At 44.4% G+C, this 27,813-nt stretch overlaps 1 protein-coding gene across 1 annotated transcript in view; it reads right to left on the bottom strand.

Annotated features, from left to right (window-relative positions):
• Positions 1-27,813, bottom strand: part of LOC122926275 (transmembrane protease serine 5-like) — a 173,464-nt gene that overhangs the window by 3,658 nt on the left and 141,993 nt on the right. The window contains exons 7-8 of the mRNA XM_044277649.1: positions 26,299-26,480; positions 10,994-11,092 (exon numbers count right to left, since the gene is read on the bottom strand). Coding sequence (XP_044133584.1) covers positions 10,994-11,092; positions 26,299-26,480 — 281 coding nt within the window. The remainder of the gene's footprint in view (positions 1-10,993; positions 11,093-26,298; positions 26,481-27,813) is intronic.

The following is a 27,813-nucleotide window of genomic DNA, read 5'->3' as shown; positions in this document are numbered from 1 at the left end:
AAAATGACATTTTTCAATTTCAGTTGTAAAATTTTGCAAAAAAAACGACATCCATATATAAATTTTTCGCTAAATTTATTGTTCTACATGTCTTTGATAAAAAAAAAATGTTTGGGTAAAAAAAAATGGTTTGGGTAAAAGTTATAGCGTTTACAAACTATGGTACAAAAATGTGAATTTCCGCTTTTTGAAACAGCGCTGACTTTCTGAGCACCTGTCATGTTTCCTGAGGTTCTACAATGCCCAGACAGTAGAAAACCCCCACAAATGACCCCATTTCGGAAAGTAGACACCCTAAGGTATTCACTGATGGGCATAGTGAGTTCATAGAACTTTTTATTTTTTGTCACAAGTTAGCGGAAAATGATGATTTATTTTTTATTTTATTTTTTTCTTACAAAGTCTCATATTCCACTAACTTGTGACAAAAAATAAAAAATTCTAGGAACTCGCCATGCCCCTCACAGAATACCCTGAGGTGTCTTCTTTCCGAAATGGAGTCACTTGTTGGGTAGTTATACTGCCCTGGCATTTTAGGGGCCCAAATGCATGAGAAGTAGTTTGCAATCAAAATCTGTAAAAAATGACCGGTGAAATCCAAAAGGTGCTCTTGGAATGTGTGCCCCTTTGCCCACCTAGGCTGCAAAAAAGTGTCACACATCTGGTATCACCGTACTTAGGAGAAGTTGGGGAATGTGTTTTGGGGTGTCATTTTACATATACCCATGCTGGGTGAGATAAATATCTTGGTCAAATGCCAACTTTGTATAAAAAAAATGGGAAATGTTGTCTTTTGCCAAGATATTTCTCTCACCCAGCATGGGTATATGTAAAATAACACCCCAAAAAACATTCCCCAACTTCTACTGAGTACGGCGATACCAGATGTGTGACACTTTTTTTGCAGCCTAGGTGGGCAAAGGGGCACACATTCCAAAGAGCACATTTCGGATTTCAACGGCCATTTTTTTACAGATTTTGATAGCAAACTATCAAATGAGGGGCATGGCGAGTTCATAGAATTTTATTTTTTTTGGGCACAATTTAGCGGAAATTGATTTATTTTGTATTTTCTCACAAAGTCTCCCTTTCCGCTAACTTGGGACAAAAATTTCAATCTTTCATGGACTCAATATGCCCCTCACGGAATACCCTGGGGTGTCTTCTTTCTGAAATGGGGTCACATGTGGGGTATTTATACTGCCCTGGCATTTTAGGGGCCCTAAAGCGTGAGAAGAAGTCTGGAATATAAATGTCTAAAAAAATTTACGCATTTGGATTCCGTGAGGGGTATGGTGAGTTCATGTAAGATTTTATTTTTTGACACAAGTTAGTGGAATATGAGACTTTGTAAGAAAAAAAAAATAAAATATTTCCGCTAACTTGGGCCCAAAAAATGTCTGAATGGAGCCTTACAGGGGGGTGATCAATGACAGGGGGGTGATCACCCATATAGACTCCCTGATCACCCCCCTGTCATTGATTACCCCCCTGTAAGGCTCCATTCAGACGTCCGTATGATTTTTATGGATCCATGGATCGGATCTGCAAAACACATACGGACGTCTGAATGGAGCCTTACAGGGGGGTGATCAATGATAGGGGGGTGATCAATGACAGGGGGTGATCAGGGAGTGTATATGAGGTGATCACCCCCCTGTCATTGATCACCCCCCTGTAAGGCTCCATTCAGACGTCCGTATGTGTTTTGCGGATCCGATCCATGTATCCGTGGATCCGTAAAAATCATACGGACGTCTGAATAGAGCCTTACAGGGGGGGTGATCAATGACAGGGGGGTGATCAATGACAGGGGGTGATCAGGGAGTGTATATGAGGTGATCACCCCCCTGTCAGGCTCCATTCAGACGTCCGTATGTGTTTTGCGGATCCGATCCATGTATCCGTGGATCCGTAAAAATCATACGGATGTCTGAATGGAGCCTTACAGGGGGGTGATCAATGACCGGGGGGGGGGGGTGATCAGGGAGTCTATATGGGGTGATCAGGGGTTTATAAGTGACAGGGGGGTGTAGTGTAGTGTAGTGGTGTTTGGTGCTACTTTACAGAGCTGCCTCTGTCCTCTGGTGGTCGATCCAAGCAAAAGGGACCACCAGAGGACCAGGTAGCAGGTATATTAGACGCTGTTATCAAAACAGCGTCTAATATACCTGCTAGGGGTTAAAAAAAAAAATCACATCTCCAGCCTGCCAGCGAACAATCGCCGCTGGCAGGCTGGAGATCCACTCGCTTACCTTCCGTTCCTGTGAACGCGCGCGCCTGTGTGTGCGTGTTCACAGGAAATCTCGGCTATCGCGGGAGGACACGTATATGCGTCCACCCAGAAGAGCAGGGCCGCCGCCAGGACGCAATCCTGCGTACGGCGGTCCTGAGCAGGTTAATCCCATCTATCAACTTCTATAAGGCCTCTTGCACACGAACGTATTTTCATTCCGTTTCCGTTCCGTTTTGTTGCGGACCGTATACGGAACCGTTCATTTTAATGGGCCCGCAAAAAAACTCTGTGTGCATTCCGTTTCCGTATTTCTGTGCCACAAAAAAAAATAGAACATGTCCTATTATTGTCCAGACAAGGATAATACTGTTCTATTAGGGGCCAGGTGTTGCCTTCCGCAAAATAGGGAATGCACACGGACGTCATCCCATTTTTTTGAAGGATCCATTTTCTGCGGACAGAAAAATACATACGGTCGTGTGCAAGAGGCCTAAGGAAGGGGTCACTGGCACCACTGCAGACAATGGCTGGGTAACTGATGAGGGTCACAAGATGAATGTAGAGAGGCAGGGAGACAGTATGGAATGGACTAGGGTGCAGGTGAATATGGATTTTTTCAAAGGTATTCCAGGCTGGGGTAGAAATATAAAAAAAAATAAAAAATCGAAAATCCCTTGAAGGTCATTATGTGGCCTTTTTTTTTAAGTTTAATATGACAAACATTTGTGTTGTTGCAGTTATTCTGCTTTCAAATGCACCATCAGTACTGTTCTTCCAATTCTGGGTAAGGCCAGAGGTGACAGATATTTTCCATATTGACATGCAGTGCATTGATCCATATATTTTTGAAAATGCCATCCACATGTATTGTACTGCAAATTATCATGTCTGTGAAGGTTCTCATTTATCCAGGTCATGGTATATATCTGTAAAGAATAAATCAAGGCAACTGGACGTACTGTAGATTTCTTGAAAACGTTTCACTCGTTCTTCCAACGAGCTTTCTCAATTCTGAGTGATTGTACAAAAATTCTGGGAATAAATATGTAACTGAATCCACATCTGGTAATTATACCCAGCATTGGGTCAAAGGTGTTGATTCCATTATCCTAATTGGAGTCAGTAGGTGATAAAGACTTACCAGATGTGGATTCAGTTACATATTTATTCCCAGAATTCTTGTACAATCACTCAGAATTGAGAAAGCTCGTTGGAAGAACGAGTGAAACGTTTTCAAGAAATCTACAGTACGTCCAGTTGCCTTGATTTATTCTTTACAGATATATGCAAATTATCATGGATTTTCAGAACGAATCTGCACTAAAAAAGGGAGTTCACTCTTTGGCCACATGCACGTGTAAAAGTACGTCTACATGGCACAGTCGTAATGCAGTTAGGACCTGCAGAAACTAGAATGGAATACCCCAGCATTCACTGTCTTCAGCAGGGGCGTAGCTATAGGGGAAGCAAAAGATTAAACTAAAAGATTTTATTGTCAGGGTCCCCTCAACAGTATTATACAATGACATTATATTACAGTGACACTGTAGGAAAAGGACAGAGTGGCTGCCGGGCATCGACTGAGAGCGCAATCTTGACTAGCCACTGGAGTGGGCTTGCAAAGAAGTTGCTGTTCAAAACTTTGCTGTGGCACCCAGCCATTTCTAGCTATGCCACTGGTCTTTAGTCAAGATGCAAATTTATTCACAAACAGAACATGTGACGTTTCGACTGCACAGTCTTTTTCAAGCACTCTGTGCAGCCGAAACATCTCATGTTCCTTTGGTGAATAAATTTGGATCTTGACTGAAGACAGTGAGTTTCTGCCTACAAAGGGCCCATAGGGCTTGGGCCCGACACTGCTGGTACCACCACCTTATGGACTTTCTGTAACCAGATCATTCAGTCGTGCTGTTTATTGCTTGGATTATGCAGGAGCTTCTAATAGAATTGGAAATAGGTTTCTGACATAGTTGTGATGGTGGCACCTGATTGACCCCACATAAAACATGTCCTGCTGCTTGTGGTTCCTGACCGCAGGGGGTATACAACTGAGTAGCCGCTTGCAGTATATGTTTAACATATTTTACCACATGTGTCACTATTTGAGGTTTATCAGACTGGTAAATAACCATGGACATTCACAATGGTTCAGACACTAGTCCTTAAACGATTGTGGACAAAAAATGCATGATCATGCATGCAGTAACCATGCAGCGCCATGTGGTCATACACTTACATATTACGTGCGGTTTTGCAGCACAGCACCACACACTGCCAGCTAAGTAGATGACATTTTCAAAATCTTATCTGCAAGCTACGGCCATTTTCAATACATAAATTGACCTGCAGTTCGGCTTTTGAAATCCACAGCACGTCAGTTCTTTCTGTGGATTTTCATTGCAGATTTCACCCCTCGAAATTATGTGTTCAGCGTGGCATTTGGTAAGTGGGTAGGGGATAAGGCTTTGTAATGAGAGAACCCCTTTATAGGGATATTTCAAAACTGTAAGGGCTCGTGCACACAAACGTATTTTCTTTCCGTGTCTGTTCCAATTCTTTGCGGACTGTATGCGGAACCATTCATTTCAATGGGTCAGCCCCCCCCCCAAAAAAAACCAGCTAAAGTTACTCCGTGTGCATTGCGTTTCCGTATGTCCGCATGTCCATTCCACAAAAAAATAGAACATGTCATATTATTGTCCGCATAACAGACAAGGATAGGACTGTTCTATTAGAGGCTGACCCGCAAAATATGAAATCCACACAGACCTCATCCATATTTTTTGCGAATCCGTGCTTTGCGGACCACAAAATACATACTGCAGTGTGCATGAGCCTTAAGTTTGATGTTCCATCCTTAGGAAGATGGAGGTCGAGCACCCCTGCAGAACAGGGTCCCCCGTGACTAGTCCTGTCAGCCTCAGTTTTGTTGGTATGCTTCTGTTAACCCTTTCGCTACCAGCGCCATACATGTACGGCGCTGGAGCGAGAGGTAAACATGGAGCCTGCTCGCACTTGCAGCGGACGTTTTAAATAGCAGAGACCTGTGGCTAATTACCGCGACCAGCAATAATGCCGATCGTGGTGATCAAAGGCTTTAGATGCTATGATCAAGTGAGATCACTGCATCTAAATGCGCAAAAATCTAGAAGCTCGCACTTCCGGGATCGTTACCGGCATCCCCTGCAGCCAATGGGGATACTGGTAATTGATTTGAATGGGCTCAGCCTTGTAGAAGAGGCTGAAAGCCTTCAAAGTGCAACATAAAAAAGGCCAATATAAGAAATAAGCAATTCTCAATAATAAGTCCAGTTTAAAAATACATGATTGTTCAAAATTCTAAATCCCAAAATTCTAAATCATTGCAAAAAAATATAAACGTTTTAAATCACCACTCTTTGCATATCATAAAAATGAAAATACATAAATAACAAAAAATATAAACATCATAGGTATCACTATGACTGAAAATGCCCGCACTATTAAAATATATAACTATTTTTCCAATACGGCGAATGGCATAATGGAAAAAAGGGTCAAAATGGCTGATTTGCTTCTCCCTACCCAAAAAATGAAATAAAATATGATCAAAAAGTCACACACACTCCAAAATAAGATATGAGTAGATAGAAAGTGAGATATAAGAAGATAATAAAGTTATGGGGGTCAGAATATAGTGATGTAAATTTTATTTTATTTTTTTTCAAAGGTAAAATGTATTTTTACACTATTTAGACATAAAAAACCTATACATATGTTGTAATCGTACTGACCCAGAGAATGAAGGGCATAGGTCAGTTTTGCCGCAAACGGAAAGCCGCGCTAACAAAACCCGTAAAATGGTGGAGGAATTGTGTTTATTTTCCAGTTCCACCCCATCTGGAATTTTGTTTACCTCTTCCCACTACATTGCATGCCATAACTAATGGTGGCATTAGAAAGTACAAGTTGTCCAGCATAAAATAAGTCTTCATATGGACATGTGAACGGAAATATAAAAACTTTATAGCTCAAGGAAGATAGGGAAGAAAAATGAGAATGCAAAAAAGAAAAAAACTCGATATCCTAAGGGTTAAAACACTTCTAGAAACTTTTCAAATTAAACTGTGACCAATACAAAACTCATTACAGCCGTAAATGTATGAGACATGCTTCTTCTTCTAGCGGTGCAGCAGAGGGATTTCTTACTGCTGACCGCTACCAGTATTGTTAAGCTGAGTGGATTTGCAGTCGAACCTACTTTTAGTAGATGTTAGTAGGCATTGCTGTATTTAGTATTATAACTGTAGTTTAATTGGGCATTAGACGATACAGAAGAAGCGTCCTGCCCGAGCCTGCAATCTTCTCCTGCAGAACGGAAACCTGGAAATTAGCAGAAGATTGTGTTTTGCATTCGGGGTCGGACTAGGAACTTAAAAAGGCCCTGGAAAAAAAAATAACCCCTGCCACCTCTACTGTATATTACATATGGCGTTGTGCTATACATTTCATTAGCATTTATAAGCTGCAGACTTTAGATATGGTGTGCTAGTAATCATCCGTCACTGCAGATTGCTCATTCCCAGCTACTACCTACATTACATAGCTACTTCATTTTCTAGTTCTCGGCTGTCACTGCAGCTTCTTCATCTAGGGAGTTCTCTTCGCTTAAAGCCTTGAGGATGCCATAGACCTAGACCTTTGTATCTATCAAGACTTTAATTATCTCACCTAACCAGGAAGGACTCACTTCATGCATAAAATCAATAAAGGCCATGGACGATCCATCTACCTTACCATACGTTAGCATCAGTAGCATTATCACTCGTGTCCTTCCAGATGTCCTCTAGTCCTGTGTATTTATTTCCTGACTGGTTTCTTCTAATCGTGATAAATATGTGCACCTTTGCAACCAATGCATTCAACATAAAACATTAAACGTTTTCTGTCTACAGCTCCTATGGAGACACATACGTCTTAAAAAAAATAAAAATAAAATAGAAGGACATTTATCATTTGTGTTTGTTTCTGTGTCAGTTTTAAAGGGGTTTTCCAAGACTTTAATACTGATGACCTATCCTCTGGATTAGTCATCAGAATCTGATCGGTGGGGGTCCAACACCCTGGACCCCCGCCGATCAGTTGGTTGAAAGGGCAGCAGGGCTTGCAGTAGCGCAGCGACCTTCTCTCAGCTTTTCCTCGGCCAGTAATGTCACGTTCATTTGTCACATGGCCTAGACTCAGCCCAGTGAATGAAGTTGAGCTGCGATACCAAGCACAGCCACTATACAATGTACAGCGCTGTGCTTGGTGAGCTGCGAGAAGGCTGGGACGCTCACAGGGTCCCGGGCGTAGATCCCCAGGGACCAGATACTGATGACCTATCCTGAGGATAGGTCATCAGTTGTAAAATCTTGGAAAACTCTGTCTTTGCTGTGTGTGTCTGCTTCAAATTTATGAAATGGTTCAGCTTAATAATATATTTGGTGTGAGCGCAATGTGGTTTACACTTATACAGTATCTCACAAAAGTGAGTACACCCCTCACATTTTTTGGAAATATTTTATTACATCTTTTCATGGGACAACACTGAAGATCTGACACTTAGATACAATAAAAAATATAGTCAGTGTACAACTTGTATAACAGTGTAAATTTGGTGTGCCCTCGAAATAACTCAATCCATTAATGTCTAAACCACTGGCAACAAAAGTGAGTACACCCCTAAGTGAAAATGATCATGTGACTCGTTAGTGTTACAAGGTCTCAGATGTGTTAAATTTGCGGATATCACTCTCATACTGGTCACTGGAAGTTTGACATGGCTCCTCATGGCAGAGAACTCGGAGGATCTAAAAAAAGAATTGTTGCTCTACATAACGATGGCCTCCTGGGCTATAAGATTGCCAACACCCTGAAATTCAGCTGCAGCACGGTGGCCAAGACCATACAGCAGTTTAGCAAGGCAGGTTCCACTCAGAACACCCCTCGCCATGGTCGACCAAAGAAGTTGAGTGCACGTGCTCAGTGTCATATCCAGAGGTTGTCTTTTCAAAATAGACGTATTAGTGCTACCAGCATTGCTGCAGAGGTAAAAGGGGCGTGGGATCAACCTCAGTGCTCAGGCCATACTCTGCGCACGGCATCAAATTGGTCTGCATGGCTGTCATCCCAGAATGAAGCCTTTTCTAAAGATGATGCACAAGAAAGCCTGCAAACAGTTTGCTGAAGAAAAGCAGACTAAGGACATGGATTACTGGAACCATGTCCTGTGGTCTGATGAGACCAAGATTAACTAATTTGGTTCAGATGGTGTCAAGTGTGTGTGGCGGCAACCAGGTGAGGAGTACAAAGACAAGTGTGTTATGCCTACAGCCAAGCATGGTGGTGGGAGTGTCATGGTTTGGGGATGCATGAGTGCTGACCGCTCTGGGGAGCTAGAGTTCATTCATGAATGGCAACATGTACTGTAACATAGTGAAGCAGAAGCATTTTTTGCGGGATGAGATGGCACTATTTTGGGGTGCATATGACGTTTTGATCAATTGCTATTACACTTTTTGTGACGTAAGATGACAAAAAATTGCTTTTTTTTACACCGTTTTTATTTTTTTTACGGTGGTGACCTGAGGGGTTAGGTCATGTGATATTTTTATAGAGCCGGTCGATACGGACGTGGCAATACCTAATATGTATACTTTTTTTTATTTATGTAAGTTTTACACAATGTTTTTTTTTTGGGTAGGGTATGATTTTTGCGGGATGAGTTGACGGTTTGATTGTTACAATTTTGCCGTACATGCAACTTTTTTTTATCACTTTTATTACCTTTTTTGGGAAGTAAGGTGGGCAAAATTTCAATTTCATCATAGCTTTTTATTTTTATGGAGTTCACCGTTCGGGTAAAGTAACATGACTGTTTTATAGATCAGGTCGTTACGGACGCGGCGATACCAAACATGTGTAGGGAATTTTATTTTTTTCATTTTTAATCAGTGATAAATTTGATTTTTACTTTTTTTACTTTTCTTTTGACCCAGACCCACTTGGTTCTTGAAGATCCAGTGGGTCTGATGTCTGTATAATACAGTACAGTACAATATATAGTGTTTTGTACTGTATTTTACTTTCACTTTGTGCCTTTAGCACAGATCTGTTCAGGACCATGGACAGCAGGATGCCTGAGATGCCTGTGGCCACAACTGCGCAGACGGGGAAGGGTAAGGAGGGGGGGGGAGCTCCCGACTGTTAACCTCTGCTCTTCCATACCGTGGTCCGTACCGTGGTATGGAAAGGGTTAAACGGCTGACATTGCATCACAGATGTCAGCCGTTTATACCAGGGTGTCAGCAATGTTCTGACACCCTGCTATACCCACTGGCCACCAACGATTATTCAAGGGGAGGCGGCAACCCGCCCCCCCAGCACCCCGCCGACATAAAATCATTCAGGGGTGGGGGGGTTGTGAGACCGCGGGGATCAGAAACTGCAGAATTGACCTGTGGTTTGTTGCGATCGCCGACATGGGGGGTCACGGGACCCCCCGCGCATTTAGCCCAGGTGTCGGCTCAATGATTTGAGAAGGCACCTTGTCCGATCACCGCCGGCTGGGCGGCAGTGATCGGAACAACACATGACGTACCGGTACGTCATGTGTCCTTAAGTACCCGTCACGGCGGACGAGCACTCAGACACACAGATAAACCAACAACCAGGCTCTAGGCGAGAAGCAGGCGAAGGGTCACCTCCTAGCTAATCCCTGACCTCTCTCCCTGCACTGCTCAGCCCACATTCAGACCTTGGTGGTAGGAATGATGTGTCCCCGTGCCTGGGCTAAAACACCCTAGATTCCCTGAGATGGTGAAAAGGGGAAATAGGAGCAGCCTGCTCGCACAGAACCTGGATGGGAGAGATGACACAAACACAACTTAGACAGCAAACAACAAAAACTGAAACTACACTTATCTTATCTGAGCTGGAACAGACAACCTTTCTTCCTTGCTTCCAAGGCCAGACTGATTTCTATAACCCGCTCAGAGCACTTGAATTGAGAGCCATTTAAACTAATGACCCCAACCAGTGCACCTGATGGGAGGCGGATCCAGCACGACTCCAAAACAAACACACATGTGCTGCTATTCTGGCCGACCTCTGCACATAGTCAGAGCAGGGCATGACAGTACCAGGACAACATGACGTACCGGTACGTCATGTGCCCTAAAGATGTTACATTTCATCTGTCTCTAACTTGGCAGGGGCAGATGGAAGGCAGTACAGGGTCAGCCTACACTGGGTTTGGGCCCATTTACACGACCGTACTTTTCTGTAGGCATCTTTTCCGCAATTTTTCGGATTAGATGCAGATCCATTCATTTCAATGGGGCCACAAAAGATGTATACAGCACACCATGTGTTGTCCTCATCCGCACTGCTGTTCTACGAACCTGCAAAAAAGATAGAGCGTGTCCTATTCTTGTTAGTTTTTGCAGACAAGAATAGGCATTTATATCATAGGGAAGGACATTCTGATCTAATTCAGTCCACAAAAATGGATACGGTTGTGTCAATGAACCTTTTATATGCAGTCTGTAACCATGGAACCACCTACAGTAGATCTAGATAGGAGCTGAACAAAAAATGTGCATTAAACATTTTTATCATGAATTCTGCCTTCACAGCCTGCTTTATTTTCTGGTGCAGCTTTGTGGAGGTTTTAGGTTATTGACACTGTATTTTAATGGCAGTTTTTTCACAATATATATTGGCAATACTCACTGTTGTCAGGATGAGTATATCCCCAGCCTGAAACCCAGCACTCGGAGCCTGCAGGGAGATCTTGTTCATATTGTGGTAGGCACACAGGGCGAATGCTGTCTGAGGAAAATCATGGTAGTCAATTGCAAGAGTCATCCACAAAAAGGGTTAGAAACATAAGCAATATATACTGCAAAAAGGATATAGAATACCCATAGCTCTAATGTAGAACAACAGCTTAAGGCCTCATGCACATGATCGTATTTTATTTTCGGCAAAATACGGAATGCACACGGACGTCATCTGTATTTTTTGTGGATCCGTTTTTTTGCGGACCGCAAAATACATACGGTTTTGTGCATGAGGCCTAAAAAAGTACAAAGATACATAGGGATTTATAATTACTGACTAATTAATACCTGTTTAGTGCCCTGGAGCAGGGGTACTTTAGTCTATGTACAGTCGTGGCCAAAAGTTTTGAGAATGACACAAATATTAGTTTTCACAAAGTTTGCTGCTAAACTGCTTTTAGATCTTTGTTTCAGTTGTTTCTGTGATGTAGTGAAATATAATTACCGTATATACTCGAGTATAAGCCGACCCGAATATAAGCCGAGGCCCCTAATTTTACCCCCCAAAAAATGGGAAAAATGATTGACTCGAGTATAAGACTAGGATGGGAAATGCAGCAGCTACTGGTAAATTTCAAAAATAAAAAAAGATACCGTACCAATAAAATTACATTAATTGAGGCATCAGTAGGTTAAAGGTTTTTGAATATTTATTTCAAAGAAAAACAATATGGTATCAACAATAACTTTAACAGTACAAAAACCAACTAAAGCGAATATTTGATTTTTGGAAAAATACCAGTTCATGCAAATTTTTATGCGAAAATTTGAATGCGATTTTTTTGCGAATTTTCGCAATCAAGACCTAGACTCGAGTATAAGACGAGGGGGCTTTTTGAGCACAAAAATATGTGCCAAAAAACTCATCTTATACTCGAGTATATACGGTACACGCACTTCATACGTTTTAAAGGCTTTTATCGACAATTACATGACATTTATGCAAAGAATCAGTATTTGCAGTGTTGGCCCTTCTTTTTCAGGGCCTCTGCAACTCGACTGGGCATGCTGTCAATCAACTTCTGGGCCAATTCCTGACTGATAGCAACCCATTCTTTCATAATCACTTCTTGGAGTTTGTCAGAATTAGTGAGTTTTTGTTTGTCCATCCGCCTCTTGAGGATTGACCACAAGTTCTCAATGGGATTAGGATCTGGGGAGTTTCGAGGCCATGGACCCAAAATGTCAACGTTTTGGTCCCCGAGCCATTTAGTTATCACTTGCCTTATGGCACGATGCTCCATCATGCTGGAAAATGCATTGTTCTTCACCAAACTGTTGTTGGATTGTTGGAAGAAGTTGCTGTTGGAGGGTGTTTTGGTACCATTCTTTATTCATGGCTGTGTTTGTGAGCAAAATTGTGAGTGAGCCCACTCTCTTGGATGAAAAGCAACCCCACACATGAATAGACTCAGGATGCTTTAGGCCCCTTTCACACGGGCTAGTATTCCACGCGGGTGCAATGCGGAATACTATGGGGCTGTGCACATGAGCTGTGATTTTCACGCATCACTTGTGCGTTGCGTGAAAAATCGCAGCATGCTCTATATTCAGCGTTTTTCACGCAACGCAGACCCCATAGAAGTGAATGGGGCTGCGTGAAAATCGCAAGCCCCATGGTTGCTAGGTGACGATCGGGCTGGGGACCCGATCTGTATTATTTTCCCTTATAACATGGTTATAAGGGAAAATTATAGCATTCTGAATACAGAATGCAAAGTAAAATAGTGATGGAGGGGTTAAAAATAAAAAAAATAATTAACTCACCGAGTCCACTTGATCGCGTAGTCTCTGTCTTCTTCTGTAATGTTGAGCTGCCAGCTAAGGACCTGTGGTGACGTCACATCACATGATCTAATCACATGGTCCCTCACCATGGTGATGAACCACGTGATTGGACCATAGTGACGTCACCACAGGTCTTTTGCCAGGTCCTGAAGATAGAACAGAGACCGGCAGCTATGGAGCAGGTAAGTTAACTTTTTTTTTTTTAACCCCTCCATCCCTAATTTACTTTGCATTCTGTATTAATAATGCTATTATGTTCCCTTATAACAATGTTATAAGGGAAAATAATAAGATCTACACAACACCTAACCCAAACCTGAACTTCATTGATGAAGTCCGGGTTTGGGTCAGGGTACCAAACATGGCGATTTTTCTCACGCGGGTGCAAAATGCATTAAAACGCTTTGCACTTGCGTAGAAAAATTGTGCATTTTACCGCAACGCACCCGCATCTTATCGGGCCCTCACACGCCACGCTCGTGTGAAAGAGGCCTTACTGTTTGCATGACATAGGACTGATGGTAGCGCTCACCTTTTCTTCTCCGGACAAGCCTTTTTCCTGATGCCCCAAACAATCGGAAAGAGGCTTCATCGGAGAATATGACTTTGCCCCAGTCCTCAGCAGTCCATTCACCATATTGTCTGCAGAAGATCAATCTGTCCCTGATTTTTTTGGGAGAGAAGTGGCTTCTTTGCTGTCCTTCTTGACACCAGGCCATTTTCCAAAAGTCTTTGCCTCACTGTGCGTGCAGATGCGCTCACACCTGCCTGCTGCCATTCCTGAGCAAGCTCTGCACTGGTGGCACTTCGATCTGCAGCTGAATCCTCTTTAGGAGACGATCCTGGCACTTGCTGGACTTTCTTGGACGCCCTGAAGCCTTCTTAACAAGAATTGAACCTCTTTCCTTGAAGTTCTTGATGATCCTATAAATTGTTGATTGAGGTGCAATCTTAGTAGCCACAATATCCTTGCCTGTGAAGCAAGTTTTATGCACGCGTTTCTTTGCAGGTCACCATGGTTAACAATGGAAGAACAATGATTTCAAGCATCACCCTCCTTTTATCAGGTCAAGTCTGCCATTTTAACCCAATCAGGCTGACATAATGATCTCCAGCTTTGTGCTCGTCAACATTCTCACCTGAGTTAACAAGATGATTACTGAAATGATCTCAGCAGGTCCTTTAATGACAGCAATGAAATGCAGTGGAAAGTTTTTTTTCGGATTAAGTTAATTTTCATGGCAAAGAAGGACTATGCAATTCATCTGATCACTCTTCATAACATTCTGGAGTATATGCAAATTGCTATTATAAAAACTTAAGCAGCAACTTTTCAAATTTTCAATATTTATGTAATTCTCTAAACTTTTGGCCACGACTGTACATTTGTGGACATTTGCCCCTGTTGCTACCATGCAAATCCATCATCTCCCTACTTTATTGCATATTGAAGGGTTAACTTGTATTGTGATTTATGCTGCAGTGTGCGCTTTAGCCCTGTTTATGTCTGAAGACTTGTTTATGTCTGGAAAAACTGCTTATTCATTCCAATATACTTGCATTTAAACTGTATACAATTATACAAGTCTATGACAGACTTAGGGCTCATGCACACAAATGTATTTTGTTCCTGTGTCTGTTCAGTTTTTTTTGCGAACCATATGCAGAACCATTCATGTCAATGGATCCGCAAAAAAAGCTGAAATGACCCCATGTGCATTCCGTTTCCGTATGTCTGTATTTCCGTTCAGCAAAAAAATAGAACATGTCCACAATACAACTCCTGCAAAATACGGAATGCACACGGATGTCATCCTTATTTTTTGCGTATCCGTTTTTTGTGGACCGCAAAATAAATACATAAGGTTGTGTGCATGAGACTACTTTCACATTAGAGTTTTTTTTTATACAGGTTTTGAGATCAAAACCTTAATAAAATGCTTCCGTTTCATTTAATACAATCGGATGCATAAGTTTAGTCTGGGTCTGGTTTTATTAAATACAGTAGAAATTGAACGAACTGTATCCTGCATTAAAATCACTGTAAGTCAATGGGTGCCGGATCCCTTTTTTTTTTGTTACTGAAAAAAAACTGATCCGGCACCATTGACTTACATTGATTTTCATGCCGGATCCAGTTTGTTGAGTTTCACAGACCAGACACAAAACCGCAGCTTGCCACGGTTAAACCGGAACGGAAGGCATCCTAATTCTGATCTGGTTTGTTCTGTTTTGTCCCTATTGATAATGAATGGGGGAAAAATGAAAGCGTATTGCCCCGGTTTTGAGATCCTCTGCAGGGTCCGGAATGCAACGCACGAACGCATGAACAGAAGCAATGAGCGCTTCCATCAATACAGATGGTAGCGCTCATTGCTTTTCCCTTTATAAGATGCAGGGCATAATGGATGCGCTCACTAGTCTGCAGGAGAATGGGGAGAGAAGCGCTGTGAGCGCTGTACAGTACTTACCCCTCCTCCTGCTCGCTCTTCTCAGGGCCCGCATTGCTGTGTCCTGGCTGCCTGCAGCATCAGGACGTACAGAGCGCACTCTGACGTGACGCTGCAGGAGGTCAGATGACTGCAGCGCCGGTCCTGAGAAGGGGAGACAGCCATGACAGGGAGAGTGGTGACAAGAGAGGTAAGTTACTTTATTATTTTACAGTCTGATCTGAGGTCTAATATGGAGGTCTAATGGGGGGTCTGGAGAGGTCTAATGGGGGTCTGAAGTGGTCTAGAGGTCTGACTGGGGGTCTGGAGATCTGATATGGGGGTCTGGTCTGAGGTCTGATATGTGGGTCTGGAGGTTTAATGGGGGTCTTATATGGGGGGTCTTATCCGAGATCTGATATTGGGTTGGGGTCTTACATGGAGGTCTAATGGGGGGTCTAATCTTAGGTTTAAAACTGAGGTCTTCTGAAAGGAAGGTAGTTTTTTTTAAATACTAGCGCACAATATAAAGGGTTGTTTTTGTACTGACGCACTATCTGTGTGGTACCAGTATTTTCAGGAGGACTGTGTCTGCATGAAAGTATTGGGGAGCACAGTGGACACAGAATTAGGGGTGGCAGGATGGAGTGTTGAGAAGGTGGGAGGATGATGGAAAAGTAGGAAAGTAAAAGGTCTGTTTGTTAAACTCTGCAGAGACGAGGCGCGGCTGAAAGAAGTCACCAACAGGAGAAGAAGAGGAAAGAGAATATCTACATCAGAGAAGAGAAGTCACTGTATGTAAGAGGTATATGGAGCTGTATGACCCTAATGTTTTCCAAGCATGTCTTTAAAGGGGGTGTCCGCTTTTTTCTTTGTATGAGCGCTGCCTTCTCTGCTCTGTTTACCAGCTCATCACTGCAAATGCTACAGCGAGCAGGTGAACAGAACAGAGAAAGCAGCTCTCATATGAGCGCTGCCCTCTCTTCAAACAGCTAGGGTCTGGGGGCACAGAGGGCATTCCTACTATGGAGGAGACACAGAGGGCATTACTAATGTGAAGGGGGCACAAAGGGCATTTTTACTATGGAGGGGCACAGAGCCATAAGGCATTACTACAATGAAAGGGGCACAGTGGGCATTATTACTGTGAAGTGGGTTCAGTGGGCATCATTACTGTGAAGGGGGCACAATGGGAATTTCTACTATGGAGGGGGCACAGTGGGCATCACTACTATTAAGGGGGCATAATGGGCATTATTACTATGAAGAGGCAAAATGGGCATTATTACTGTGAAGGGGGCACAATGGGGATTATTACTGTGAAGGGGGCCAAAGAGGGCATTGCAACTGTGAAAGGTGCACAGAGAGGGCATAACTACTGTGAGGGGGCACACATCTGTACAAAACTACTGTGAAGGTTGTACAATGAGGGCAATACAAAATACCCTAGGCACGAGAGTGCTTAGGCTCCCAGGGCCTTCTCGAGCGGGGACCTCAAAACGTGTAGGTCTCTGCAGTTTCAAACAATAGAGGCCAGGGCTAATGTCTGCGACTGGTAAGAATGTATACATTTAATCCTTTAGATGCCATGGTTATAGCATCTAAATGGCAAAAAAAACTAAAGCACGACAACCTATACAAATATGATATCTTTGTAATTGTACTGACCCAGAGAATGAAGGGCACAGGTCATTTTTACCGCATAGAGAATGCCGTAGGGACAAAACACATAAACCTGGAATTTTGGAATTTTTTTCTCGCTTTCCCACACCTGTAATGACTACTATGGTAAGTCCTTGGTATTCACAGCATTTATCACTGTGCAATGCAGTGCTCATTAGAAGAGACAGCTTATGCAACTAACAAACCATGCACCCATGCTAGCTAGACAAGACCAGGCGAAATTTTCAGCCTAAGGATCTTAAATGTAAACAAAAAATAGTTCTATTCACTGACACGAAGCAGATAATTTGAGAAAATGTGGGGCAGATTTACTAATGCAAATTCTTGGTGTGTATTCCTTGGGGTTTTAGGCACTTTTCATGCTGTGCCCGAGAAAGGAGCATGGCTGAGAAGAAAGAAGCGTGACTTAAAATGTGACAATGGAAGAGATTTATTTAGCTCGGACTAGTGTCCATCGACCCTGGCAGATCTGTCATCATTTACTCCAGTTTTCCGGCTACAAACTGGCCTATATTTCAATCGAAGTGCTATATTTCATTCTAGAACTCCTGCATAACAGATCTGGTCTGGTCTGTAGCCTTGTCTTGGTCCAGGGAACTTTCTTCCTGGATTTTGAGGCTCTTTGGTTTGGCCTCCTGATCCAGCAGAGCTTAAGGTTCTCTGGCTGGCTTGGATACAGCCTTCCCCTAGCAGGGGGTACTCTGTTCTCGACCTCTCCCCTAGAAGGGGTAGGCTAGATTGACTTCTAACTGGCTAAACTCCTCCCCCCCTAGAGAGAGAGCTAGAATGGAATGAAGGTTTCCATTCTAGGTAAAATATCTCTGCCATTAATGCTGCCATCTGTTGGTGAACCAGGCATATTACACTTTAACAGTTACATAACAATAAATATGAATACACATTTTGCAGGGTCTAGAAATAAATACATATGATGATATTATGTTAACTATAGGAGATAGTGGCTGGGTGCAAAGGTGGTAATGCACCTCTGGGGTGTTACACTTCTCCACGTTGGCTGTGAACAGGCGGCTGCGCTTGTCTGTGATAACGCCCCCTGCCATGCTAAACACACATTCAGACAATACACTGGCTGCAGGGCATGCCAGCACCTCCAAGGTGTAAAGGGCAAGCTCAGGTAATGTTCCCAATTTGGAGACCCAGATGTTGAATGGGGCAGACCCATCAGTCAGTACATGTAGGCGTGTGCACACTTACTGTTCCACCATGTTGCTTAAATGCTGCCTCCTGCTAAGACATTCCGCATCAGCTGGTGGTGCTGGTTGTTGTAGTGTGCTGACAAAGCTTTTCCACATTTCGGCCATGCTAACTCTCCCTTTTAAGGTGCTGGCAGTGCCCAATCTGCGTTGGCCACTTCTTCCTCCTACTTCTCTGCTTTTGCCTTGTGCTTCCACTGAGCCCCCGCTGTCAGGTGTGAATGCCATCAGCAGTGCATCTACCAGCATGCGCTTGTACTCGCGCATCTTCCGATCGAGCTTTAGCGACAGAATTAAGAACAGCACGTTGTCCTTGTAGCGGGGATCCAGCAGGGTGGCGACCCAGTAATCAGCACTGGTTACAATGTGGGCAACTTGGCAGTCATTGCGCAGGCACTGCAGCATGTAGTCGCTCATGTGTGCCAGGCTGCCCAGAGTCATGATAAGCTGTCCTCTGTGGGAGGTGTATTGTCTGTGTCCTTTGTATCCCCCCAGCCACGACCCATTGATGACCATAAGCTGCTTTGGGTGCCACCATGCTGTGAACACGGTTCCTCCTCCTCATCATCCTCCTCCTCCAGAACTGTGCCCTGGCTGGATAATTGTGTACCTGGCCTCTGTTGGTGCAGGAACCCACCCTCTGAGCCACTTGTAAATGACTGGCCTGATAACCGTGGAAATGATCTTTCTTCCTCCTCCTCTTCCTCCTGTGGCACATCATTTTCCATCATCGCCCAAAGCGGTTTTTCAAGGAAACATAGAAGTGGAATAGTAACGCTGAGGACTACCATGGCACTGGCCATGTTGGTGGGGTACTTGAAACAGCGGCACACACGTCCCGCACGGAGGCCCTGTTGTTGGTGGTGAAGTGGTGCTGTTCCGCAGAGCGACTCACCTGTGCGACTGCAGCTGAAACTCCACAATCGCCTGCTGCTGCTCGCACAGTCTCTCCAGCATGTGCAAGGTGGAGTTTCACCTTGTGGGTATGTTGCATATGAGGCGGCAAGCGGGAAGGCTGAAGTTACATTGCAGTGCAGTCAGGCGAGCAGCAGCAGGGTGAAAACGCTGAAAGCGTGCACAGACAGTCTGCAGCTCTGACATATCGGGGTAATTTTTAAGGAACCTCTGCACCACCAAATTCAGCCCATGCGCCAGGCAAGGGATGTGCGTCAAACCGGCTAGCCCCAGAGCTGCTACGAGATTTTGCCCATTATCGCACACAACCAGTCCAGGCTTGAGGCTCAACAGCACCAACCACTGTCTGTTGTTCCATGCCCGTCCACAGCCAGTTGGCGGATTACAATAGGGACGTTCGGGTCGGCAGCCCCAGGCCCAGCGCCGCTGGGGGGCCCAACGCCGACCTGAACGCCCACATACTGCGGCGGGGCACGGCAGAGCATAGCTCCCTGTCCCGTCGCCTATCACCGCCATAGGCTTCAGGCCTAGTAGGCCTGAGGCCTATGCGGTAGGGAAATCCAGGCGCAGGCATGCGTGATGATGTCATCACGCGCCTGTGCCTGGACACAGCACATTGACGTGTGCACGCCTGCCTCATCCCGCCTTGAACCTTCGTCTGCGAGCCTGCGTGCCTGCCCTGGACGGTGAGTATTTAGCTTTTCATTTTTTTATTTTTTATTTCATGTGCCTACTTTGGGGGACATGTGGAGGACGACACACAGAGGAGGACATATTAGGGAAGAGTCGAGACCTCGAGTACATGGGAGGGGGAATGTGGGGGCTGTGTGGGGCTAAATTATTATGGCATTGGGAGGGACTACTATGTGGAGGCAAATTACTATGTGGGGGCAAATTACTATATGGGGGCAGTGTGGGGGAAAATTATTATGGGAGGGACCCGGACTACTATATGGGGGCAAATTACTATGTTGGGGCAGTGTGGGGGCAAATTACTATATGGGGCTGTGTTATTATTGGAGGGACTACTATGTTGGGGCAAATTACTATATGGGGGCAGTGTGGTGGAAACGATTGTGTGGGGGCAGTGTGGGGTAATTGCTATGTGTCGACAGTGTGGGGTTATTTCTATGTGGGGACAGTGTGGGGAAATTGCTATGTGGGGACAAATTACTATGTGGGGGAAACTATTGTGTGGGGGCAGTGTGGGGTAATTTCTATGTGGGGAAATTGCTATGTGGGGACAGTGTGGGGGCAGTGTGGTGGAAATTACTATGTGGGGGCAAATTACTATGTGGGGGCAGTGTGGGGGGAAACTATTGTGTGGGGGAAATTGCTATGTGGGGACAGTGTGTGGAAATTGCTATGTGGGGACAGTGTGGGGAAAAATTACTATGTGGGGGAAACTATTGTGTGGGGGCAGTGTGGGGTAATTTCTATGTGGGGACAGTGTGGGGAAATTGCTATGTGGGGGAAATTACTATGTGGGGGCAGTGTGGGGGAAATTACTATGTGGGGGCAGTGTGGTGGAAATTACTATGTAGGGGCAGTGTGGGGCAAATTACTATGTAGGGGAAATTACTGTGTGGGGGCAAACTACTATATGGGGGCAGTTTGGGGGAAATTACTGTGTGGGGGAAAATTACTATGAGGGGATTACTATGTGGGGGCAGTGTGGTGGAAATTACTATATGGGGGTGTTGCTATTGGGGAGGCACTGTAGGGGCAATTCTATTATTTCTGGGGACACTATACAGGGATTATTGCCTGGAGCACAATAGAGGGTGGTATTATTACTCGGGGCACTCTAGGGGACATTATAACTGCTGTGGACACTATAGGAACATTTGGGGTAATTTATCAAACTGGTGTAAAGTATAACTGGCTTAGTTGCCCATAGCAACCAATCAGATTCCACCTTTCATATTTGACAGCTCTTTTGGAAATCCAGTTCTACTTTACACCAGTTTGATAAATGACTCCAATTATGTCTGAGTCACTATTTTGTAAGCAGTATAGTACCTTGGACATTGGGGAGCAAAACGGGCACAGTATTGGGGGTGGCAGGATGACACTGTGGGGACACAAGGATGAGGAGGTTGATGGAAAAATTGAGAAATCTAACATGTCTGTTACAAACTGTAGAGACGAGATGCGGCTGAAAGAATTTGCCATGGTGGTCTGGGTCAAACGGAGGAGAAGAGGAAAGAGAAGGTCTACATGACAGGAAATGTCACTGGACGTAAGAGGCATGTGGTGCTGTATTCTCCTCCATGTCTTTTTTATTATAATTATATGTATTTTAAATTTGGCGACCACATTTTTCAGTTTAGGAGTAGGACCCAATTTGGGATATTTTTTTTTGTCTGCAGATGTCATATGGCCTAAGAAGAGACTGTGGCGCTCCTGAAGCACCGCAGCCTCTTCATACAAAAAAAACTAAAACTAAACTAAAATGGGGGGCGGGGGGGGGGGCCCCCAAGTTGGTGAGACAGCCCTGGGCCTATCATGCACTTAATCTGCCCCTGTCCACAGCTCCTGCGAAGTGTGGGGCTTTTTCCCCAAACGGATGAGTTTCAAAACAGCCTGCTGTCGTTTGCCCATGGCTGTGCTGAAGTTGGTGGTGAAGGTGTTGCGCTGACCGGATGAGGAGGTGGTAGAGGAAGAAGCAGAGTAGGAGGAGGAAGCAACAGAAGGCAAAGAGAAATGTCCTGCAATCCTCGATGGCGGTAGGACATGCGTTAAACTGCTATCAGTCTCAGGTCCAGCCGCCACAGCATTTACCCAGTGTGCAGGTAGGGAGATATAACATCCCTGACCGTGCTTACTGGTCCACGTATCGGTAGTTATATGGACCTTGCCACAGATGGCGTTGTGCAGTTCACACCTGATTTTGTCTGCCACTTGGTTGTGCAGGGCAGGGATGGGTCGCCTGGAAAAGTAGTGGTGGCTGGGAACCACGTACTATGGGACAACCACCGCCATAAGGCTTTTAAAAGTCTCTGTCTCCACCAGATGGAATGATGGCATTTTAAAGGCCAGGAATTTAGAAATGCTGGCATTCAGTGTTTGGGGGGATGGACAGCTGAACGTTTCCATGATACAGTGTGGACATGCTGGGTGACGCAGGTGGAGGTGGTGGTGTTGCTGCCACATCCTCTGTTTGCGGGGTGGCACCTTCACTTCGGGGGGGGGGGGGAGGAAGAGCCTGAGACTGCAGCAGAAGAGGGAGCAAGAGGTGCCTGAGATCTTTTGTGGTTTTTAAGGTGTCTACTCCACTGCAGCTCGTTCTTTGCATTTAGATGCCTGGTCATGCGGATGGTGCTCAGGTTTAGAACATGTATGCCTCGATTCAGGCTCTGATTGCACCGCATACAAACCACTCGTGTCTTGTCATCAGTACATTGTCTGAAGAACTGCCATGCCAAGGAACTCCTTGGAGCTGGCCTTGGTGTGCTCAGTCCCTGGGTGCGGTGGGCAGTAGCAGGCATACTGGCTGGGGACGGCCACTCTGCTTTTGCACCCTGCTCCCTCTTTTGCTGTTCGGCTGGGGCTGTGTGACCACCACCTCTTCCTCAGAACTGCACACGTCACTCGCATGACCTTGATTTCATGTGGGGTCTAGGACCTCATCATCCTCCACATCATCTTCCACCCACTCTTCACCCCTGCCCTAATTGCCGGTCTGCACTCGGCCGAAAGCCGCAGCAGTTGGCACCCGTGTTTCGTCATCATCAGAGATGTGCTGCGATGGTCCTCCCATCTCCACATCCTGAAACATAGTGGTTGGGAATCAGTGCACTTAATCTCTTCCACTTCCGGGGCAGGGCTAGGTGGCTGGCCCACGGAAACCCCACCAGCAGAGTTGTCAAAAAGCATAAGAGACTGCTGCATGACTTGGCTGATTTGCAAGTGGGGGAGGTGAAAGACAGATGCCCATGGGCTGCAGGTGCCAACTTTGCGGTTTCAGCAGGGGACCGGGTGGGAGATAATGTGAAGGAACAGAGGCACTGTCAGCCATCCAATCTACTAACTCCTCTACTTATTCTGGCCTCACCATTCGTACACCAGTATTCGGGCCTACAAAATGACGCTGAACGTCCTGTCGCCTACGTGCACCTGAGGAAGGTGTTTCATTTGGGCTTGTAGTTGACACAGATTGACCTCGTCCTCTCCCTGCAACAGGAGCACCATGACCAGGGCCACATCCGTTATTTGATGCTCTCCTCATTCCTTGAGGTCACCCACCGAACTAATAGACAGATTAACTATATTAATTTCCCTGTCACGTATGCGGTGCAGGTTTACCTCACACCATAAATTTGAATATGTCACCCACCGAACTAACAGACAGATTAATTATATTAATTTCTCTGTCACATATGCAGTGCAAGTGTATCTCACACCAAAAATGGGTATATTTTACTAGCCGATCTAACTGTCAGATTAACTATATCAATTTCCCTGTCACGTATAAAGTGCACGTGTATCTCACACCAAAAATGGGAATATGTCACCCACTGAACTAAAAGACAGATTAACTACAGTACAGACCAAAAGTTTGGACACCTTCTCATTCAAAGAGTTTTCTTTATTTTCATGACTATGAAAATTGTAGATTCACACTGAAGGCATCAAAACTATGAATTAACACATGTGGAATTATATACATAACAAAAAAGTGTGAAACAACTGAAAATATTCAAGGTTCTTCAAAGTAGCCACCTTTTGCTTTGATTACTGCTTTGCAAACTCTTGGCATTCTCTTGATGAGCTTCAAGAGGTAGTCACCTGAAATAGTTTTCACTTCACAGGTGTGCCCTGTCAGGTTTAATAAGTGGGATTTCTTGCCTTATTATAAATGGGGTTAGGACCATCCGTTGCGTTGTGGAGAAGTCAGGTGGATACACAGCTGATAGTCCTACTGAATAGACTGTTAGAATTTGTATTATGGCAAGAAAAAAAACAGCTAAGTAAAGAAAAACGAGTGGCCATCATTACTTTAAAAAATGAAGGTCAGTCAGTCCGAAAAATTGGGGAAACTTTGAAAGTGTCCCCAAGTGCAGTCACAAAAACCATCAAGCGCTACAAACAAACTGGCTCACATGTGGACCGCCCCAGGAAAGGAAGACCAAGAGTCACCTCTGCTGCGGAGGATAAGTTCATCCGAGTCACCAGCCTCAGAAATCGCAGGTTAACAGCAGCTCAGATTAGAGACCAGGTCAATGCCACACAGAGTTCTAGCAGCAGACACATCTCTAGAACAACTGTTAAGAGGAGACTATGTGAATCAAGCCTTCATGGTAGAATATCTGCTAGGAAACCACTGCTAAGGACAGGCAACAAGCAGAAGAGACTTGTTTGGGCTAAAGAACACAAGAAATGGACATTAGACCAGTGGAAATCTGTGCTTTGGTCTGATGAGTCCAAATTTGAGATCTTTGGTTCCAACCACCGGGTCTTTGTGCGACACAGAAAAGGTGAACGAATGGACTCTACATGCCTGGTTCCCACCGTGAAGCATGGAGGAGGAGGTGTGATGGTGTGGGGGTGCTTTGCTGGTGACACTGTTGGGGATTTATTCAAAATTGAAGGCATACTGAACCAGCATGGCTACCACAGTATCTTGCAGCGGCATGCTATTCCATCCGGTTTGCGTTTAGTTGGACCATCATTTATTTTTCAACAGGACAATGACCCCAAACACACCTCCAGGCTGTCTAAGGGCTATTTGAAGATGAAGGAGAGTGATGGGGTGCTGCGCCAGATGACCTGGCCTCCACAGTCACCGGACCTGAACCCAATCGAGATGGTTTGGGGTGAGCTGGACCGCAGAGTGAAGGCAAAAGGGCCAACAAGTGCTAAGCATCTCTGGGAACTCCTTCAAGACTGTTGGAAGACCATTTCAGGTGACTACCTCTTGAAGCTCATCAAGAGAATGCCAAGAGTAATGCAAAGCAGTAATCAAAGCAAAAGGTGGCTACTTTGAAGAACCTAGAATATGACATATTTTCAGTTGTGTCACACTTTTTTGTTATGTATATAATTCCACATGTGTTAATTCATAGTTTTGATGCCTTCAGTGTGAATCTACAATTTTCATAGTCATGAAAATAAAGAAAACTCTTTGAATGAGAAGGTGTGTCCAAAAATGGGTATATGTTACCAGCCGATCTAACTGTCAGATTAACTATATCAATTTCCCTGTCACGTATAAGGTGCACGTGTATCTCACACCAAAAATGGGTATATGTCACCCACCGAACTAACAGACGGATTAACTATATTAATTTCTCTGTCACATATGCAATGCACGTATATCTCACACCCAAAATTGTTATAGGTCACCGGCTGAACTAACAGTCAGGTTAACTATATTAATTTCCCTGTCACGTATAAAGTGCACGTGTATCTCACACCAAAAATGAGCATATGTCACCCACCGAACTAACAGACGGATTAACTATTATATTTTTATGTCAAGGGTACAAAGATGGTGCATTGCACCCACAGAAAGTTGCTATAGGTCACCCTCAGAATTAACAGCCAGATTTATTATTATATTTCTGTGTCAGGGGTGCAAAGTTGGTGTATTGCACCCGCAAAAAAATCATTATAGGTCACCCGCAAAACAAATAGCCAGATTGCTAACTCTCTCCGTCGCTTCAGCTGCCTGCTTCCTGTCCCTGCACTACTCATAGCTGATGATGGTGCTACATGTGATCCAGCTTATATGGAGGCTGGGTCACATGATGCACCGGCCAATCACAGCCATGCCATTACTAGGCATGGGTGTGATGGCTTCTAAGTACCCACAGCTTAAAAGCTTGTTAATTGGCTGCCCTGCAGCCTTTCAAAAGCTTTATTAAATGCCCTAACACTGAACTTGAATCCAAACTCTTCCGGCAAAGTTCGGGTTCGGGTATCCGAACTCGAAAAGTTCGTTACAGACCCGAACTTTGCAGTTTGGGTTCACATTCACATTTTGTGGCTCTGTTTTTTTGCAGGATATAATACAGACACGGCCACGTGCATGAAGTCTTATCTAAACACCACTGGCGTTTCAAGAAAACTAGTAAAAAGAGAAGGAAGACTTTGCAACCTATTTCATTCATTCCGGCTGGTAACTGATGAAATTATATTGCAAAAATAATAACAAAATCAACCTGAATAATTTATCGGTTTCTCCAGTTTCATTAATGCAATGTCATAATCATGGGTCCGGGCATCATACTTCTGGTGATAGATGATTTTCTCCACTGCCGATGAAGATGCTTGTTGTCTTACAGCAGAGTGACTGACCATGCCCGAAAGGACGGACCAACTGGACAGCTGAGGAGACCTGTAACTTAAGAGGATCACTCAACAATGACACATGAAATAATTAATCATTTAATTTTATTTCTATGTTATATATATATACATACACACACACACATACACAGTTTTTTAAGCAGTCTCTTTTTTAAAGGGATAATCCACCATAAAAATATATCTCCTATCCACAGCATAGGGAATAAATATCTGATCAATGGAGGTCCTACTGCTCGGACCCCCACCGATCATAAGAAGGAGGTGCCAGAGTCCCCGTGGTAGGTGAACAGGTGGTCACACATGTGCTCTGCCGCTCCAGTCAACTATATGGGACTGCTGGAGCACTGTACCTTTAGCTTCTCTTCAACAGTCTCATACAGTTGAATGGAGTGGCAACATACATGTGTGACCACCATTCAGCACACTTCAGGGATTCTGGCACCTCATTCTTGTGATTGGTGGGGTTCCCACTTCAGATCCATTGAGGACCAGAAGCAGAGGAGAAAGTGGAAGTGGAGCGCCAGTAACAGGTGAGTTTTTTTTGTTTAACCCATGCATTCTGCCTGAACATATGAAAAGGTCTCCTGGTCTCAGAAAACCCATTTATACTAAAGTCAGCTTCTGGACCATGAATGCCTTGGCTTGGGAGAGACAGAAGATTGGTAAGGTGAGAATACAGTTTTTTTACACAATTTCCCACACTTGCAGATTTTGCATGTTAATCCACAGCAAAAGTTCACAATACTAGGATTTAATGACAGATAATAACTTCCCAACTGAAGTCAATAAGGAAAATTTTCAACAAATCCTTGCTTTTTCCATAGCATAAATTGCCAAACTGTGGATTGAAAATTTTTCACTGCAGGTCAATTTCTGTGCAGAAAAATGCAGCAGCATATGGATGAGATTTGTTATACTCATCCACTTTCCCACTACTGTAATCTGATATTGATTTTTCACATCTCTGCACTAAAAAAAATCCATTCCACAACATTTCCATGAAAAATTATCTTGAGGCCTCATGCACACGGCCGTTCCGTGCATTGGGGACCACAATTGCGGCCCCAATGCACAGGCAACATCCGAGCAGCGGGCCGGACCCATTCAACTTGAATGGGTCCGTGGTATGTCCGCATTGTAAAAAAAATATGACATGTCATTTTTTTTGCGGTGCAGAACCACAGAAAGAAACACGAAAGCACTCTGTAGTGCTTCCGGTGTTCCGTTCTGTGACGCCGTTCCACATCTCCGGAATTGCGGACCCATTCAAGTGAATTGGTGCGGGGTGCACACGTGTGCATGAGGCCTAACTGTTCTCATAATGAGCATGATCTCATACCAAAAACTACACGGTACTCAAAATTTTT

The sequence above is a fragment of the Bufo gargarizans genome, chromosome 2 (assembly GCF_014858855.1).
Source record: "Bufo gargarizans isolate SCDJY-AF-19 chromosome 2, ASM1485885v1, whole genome shotgun sequence".
In the NCBI taxonomy this organism is placed as follows: domain Eukaryota; kingdom Metazoa; phylum Chordata; class Amphibia; order Anura; family Bufonidae; genus Bufo; species Bufo gargarizans.
The sequence above is the reverse complement of the archived record's forward strand: the minus strand, read 5'-3'. Positions and strand labels throughout refer to the sequence as shown.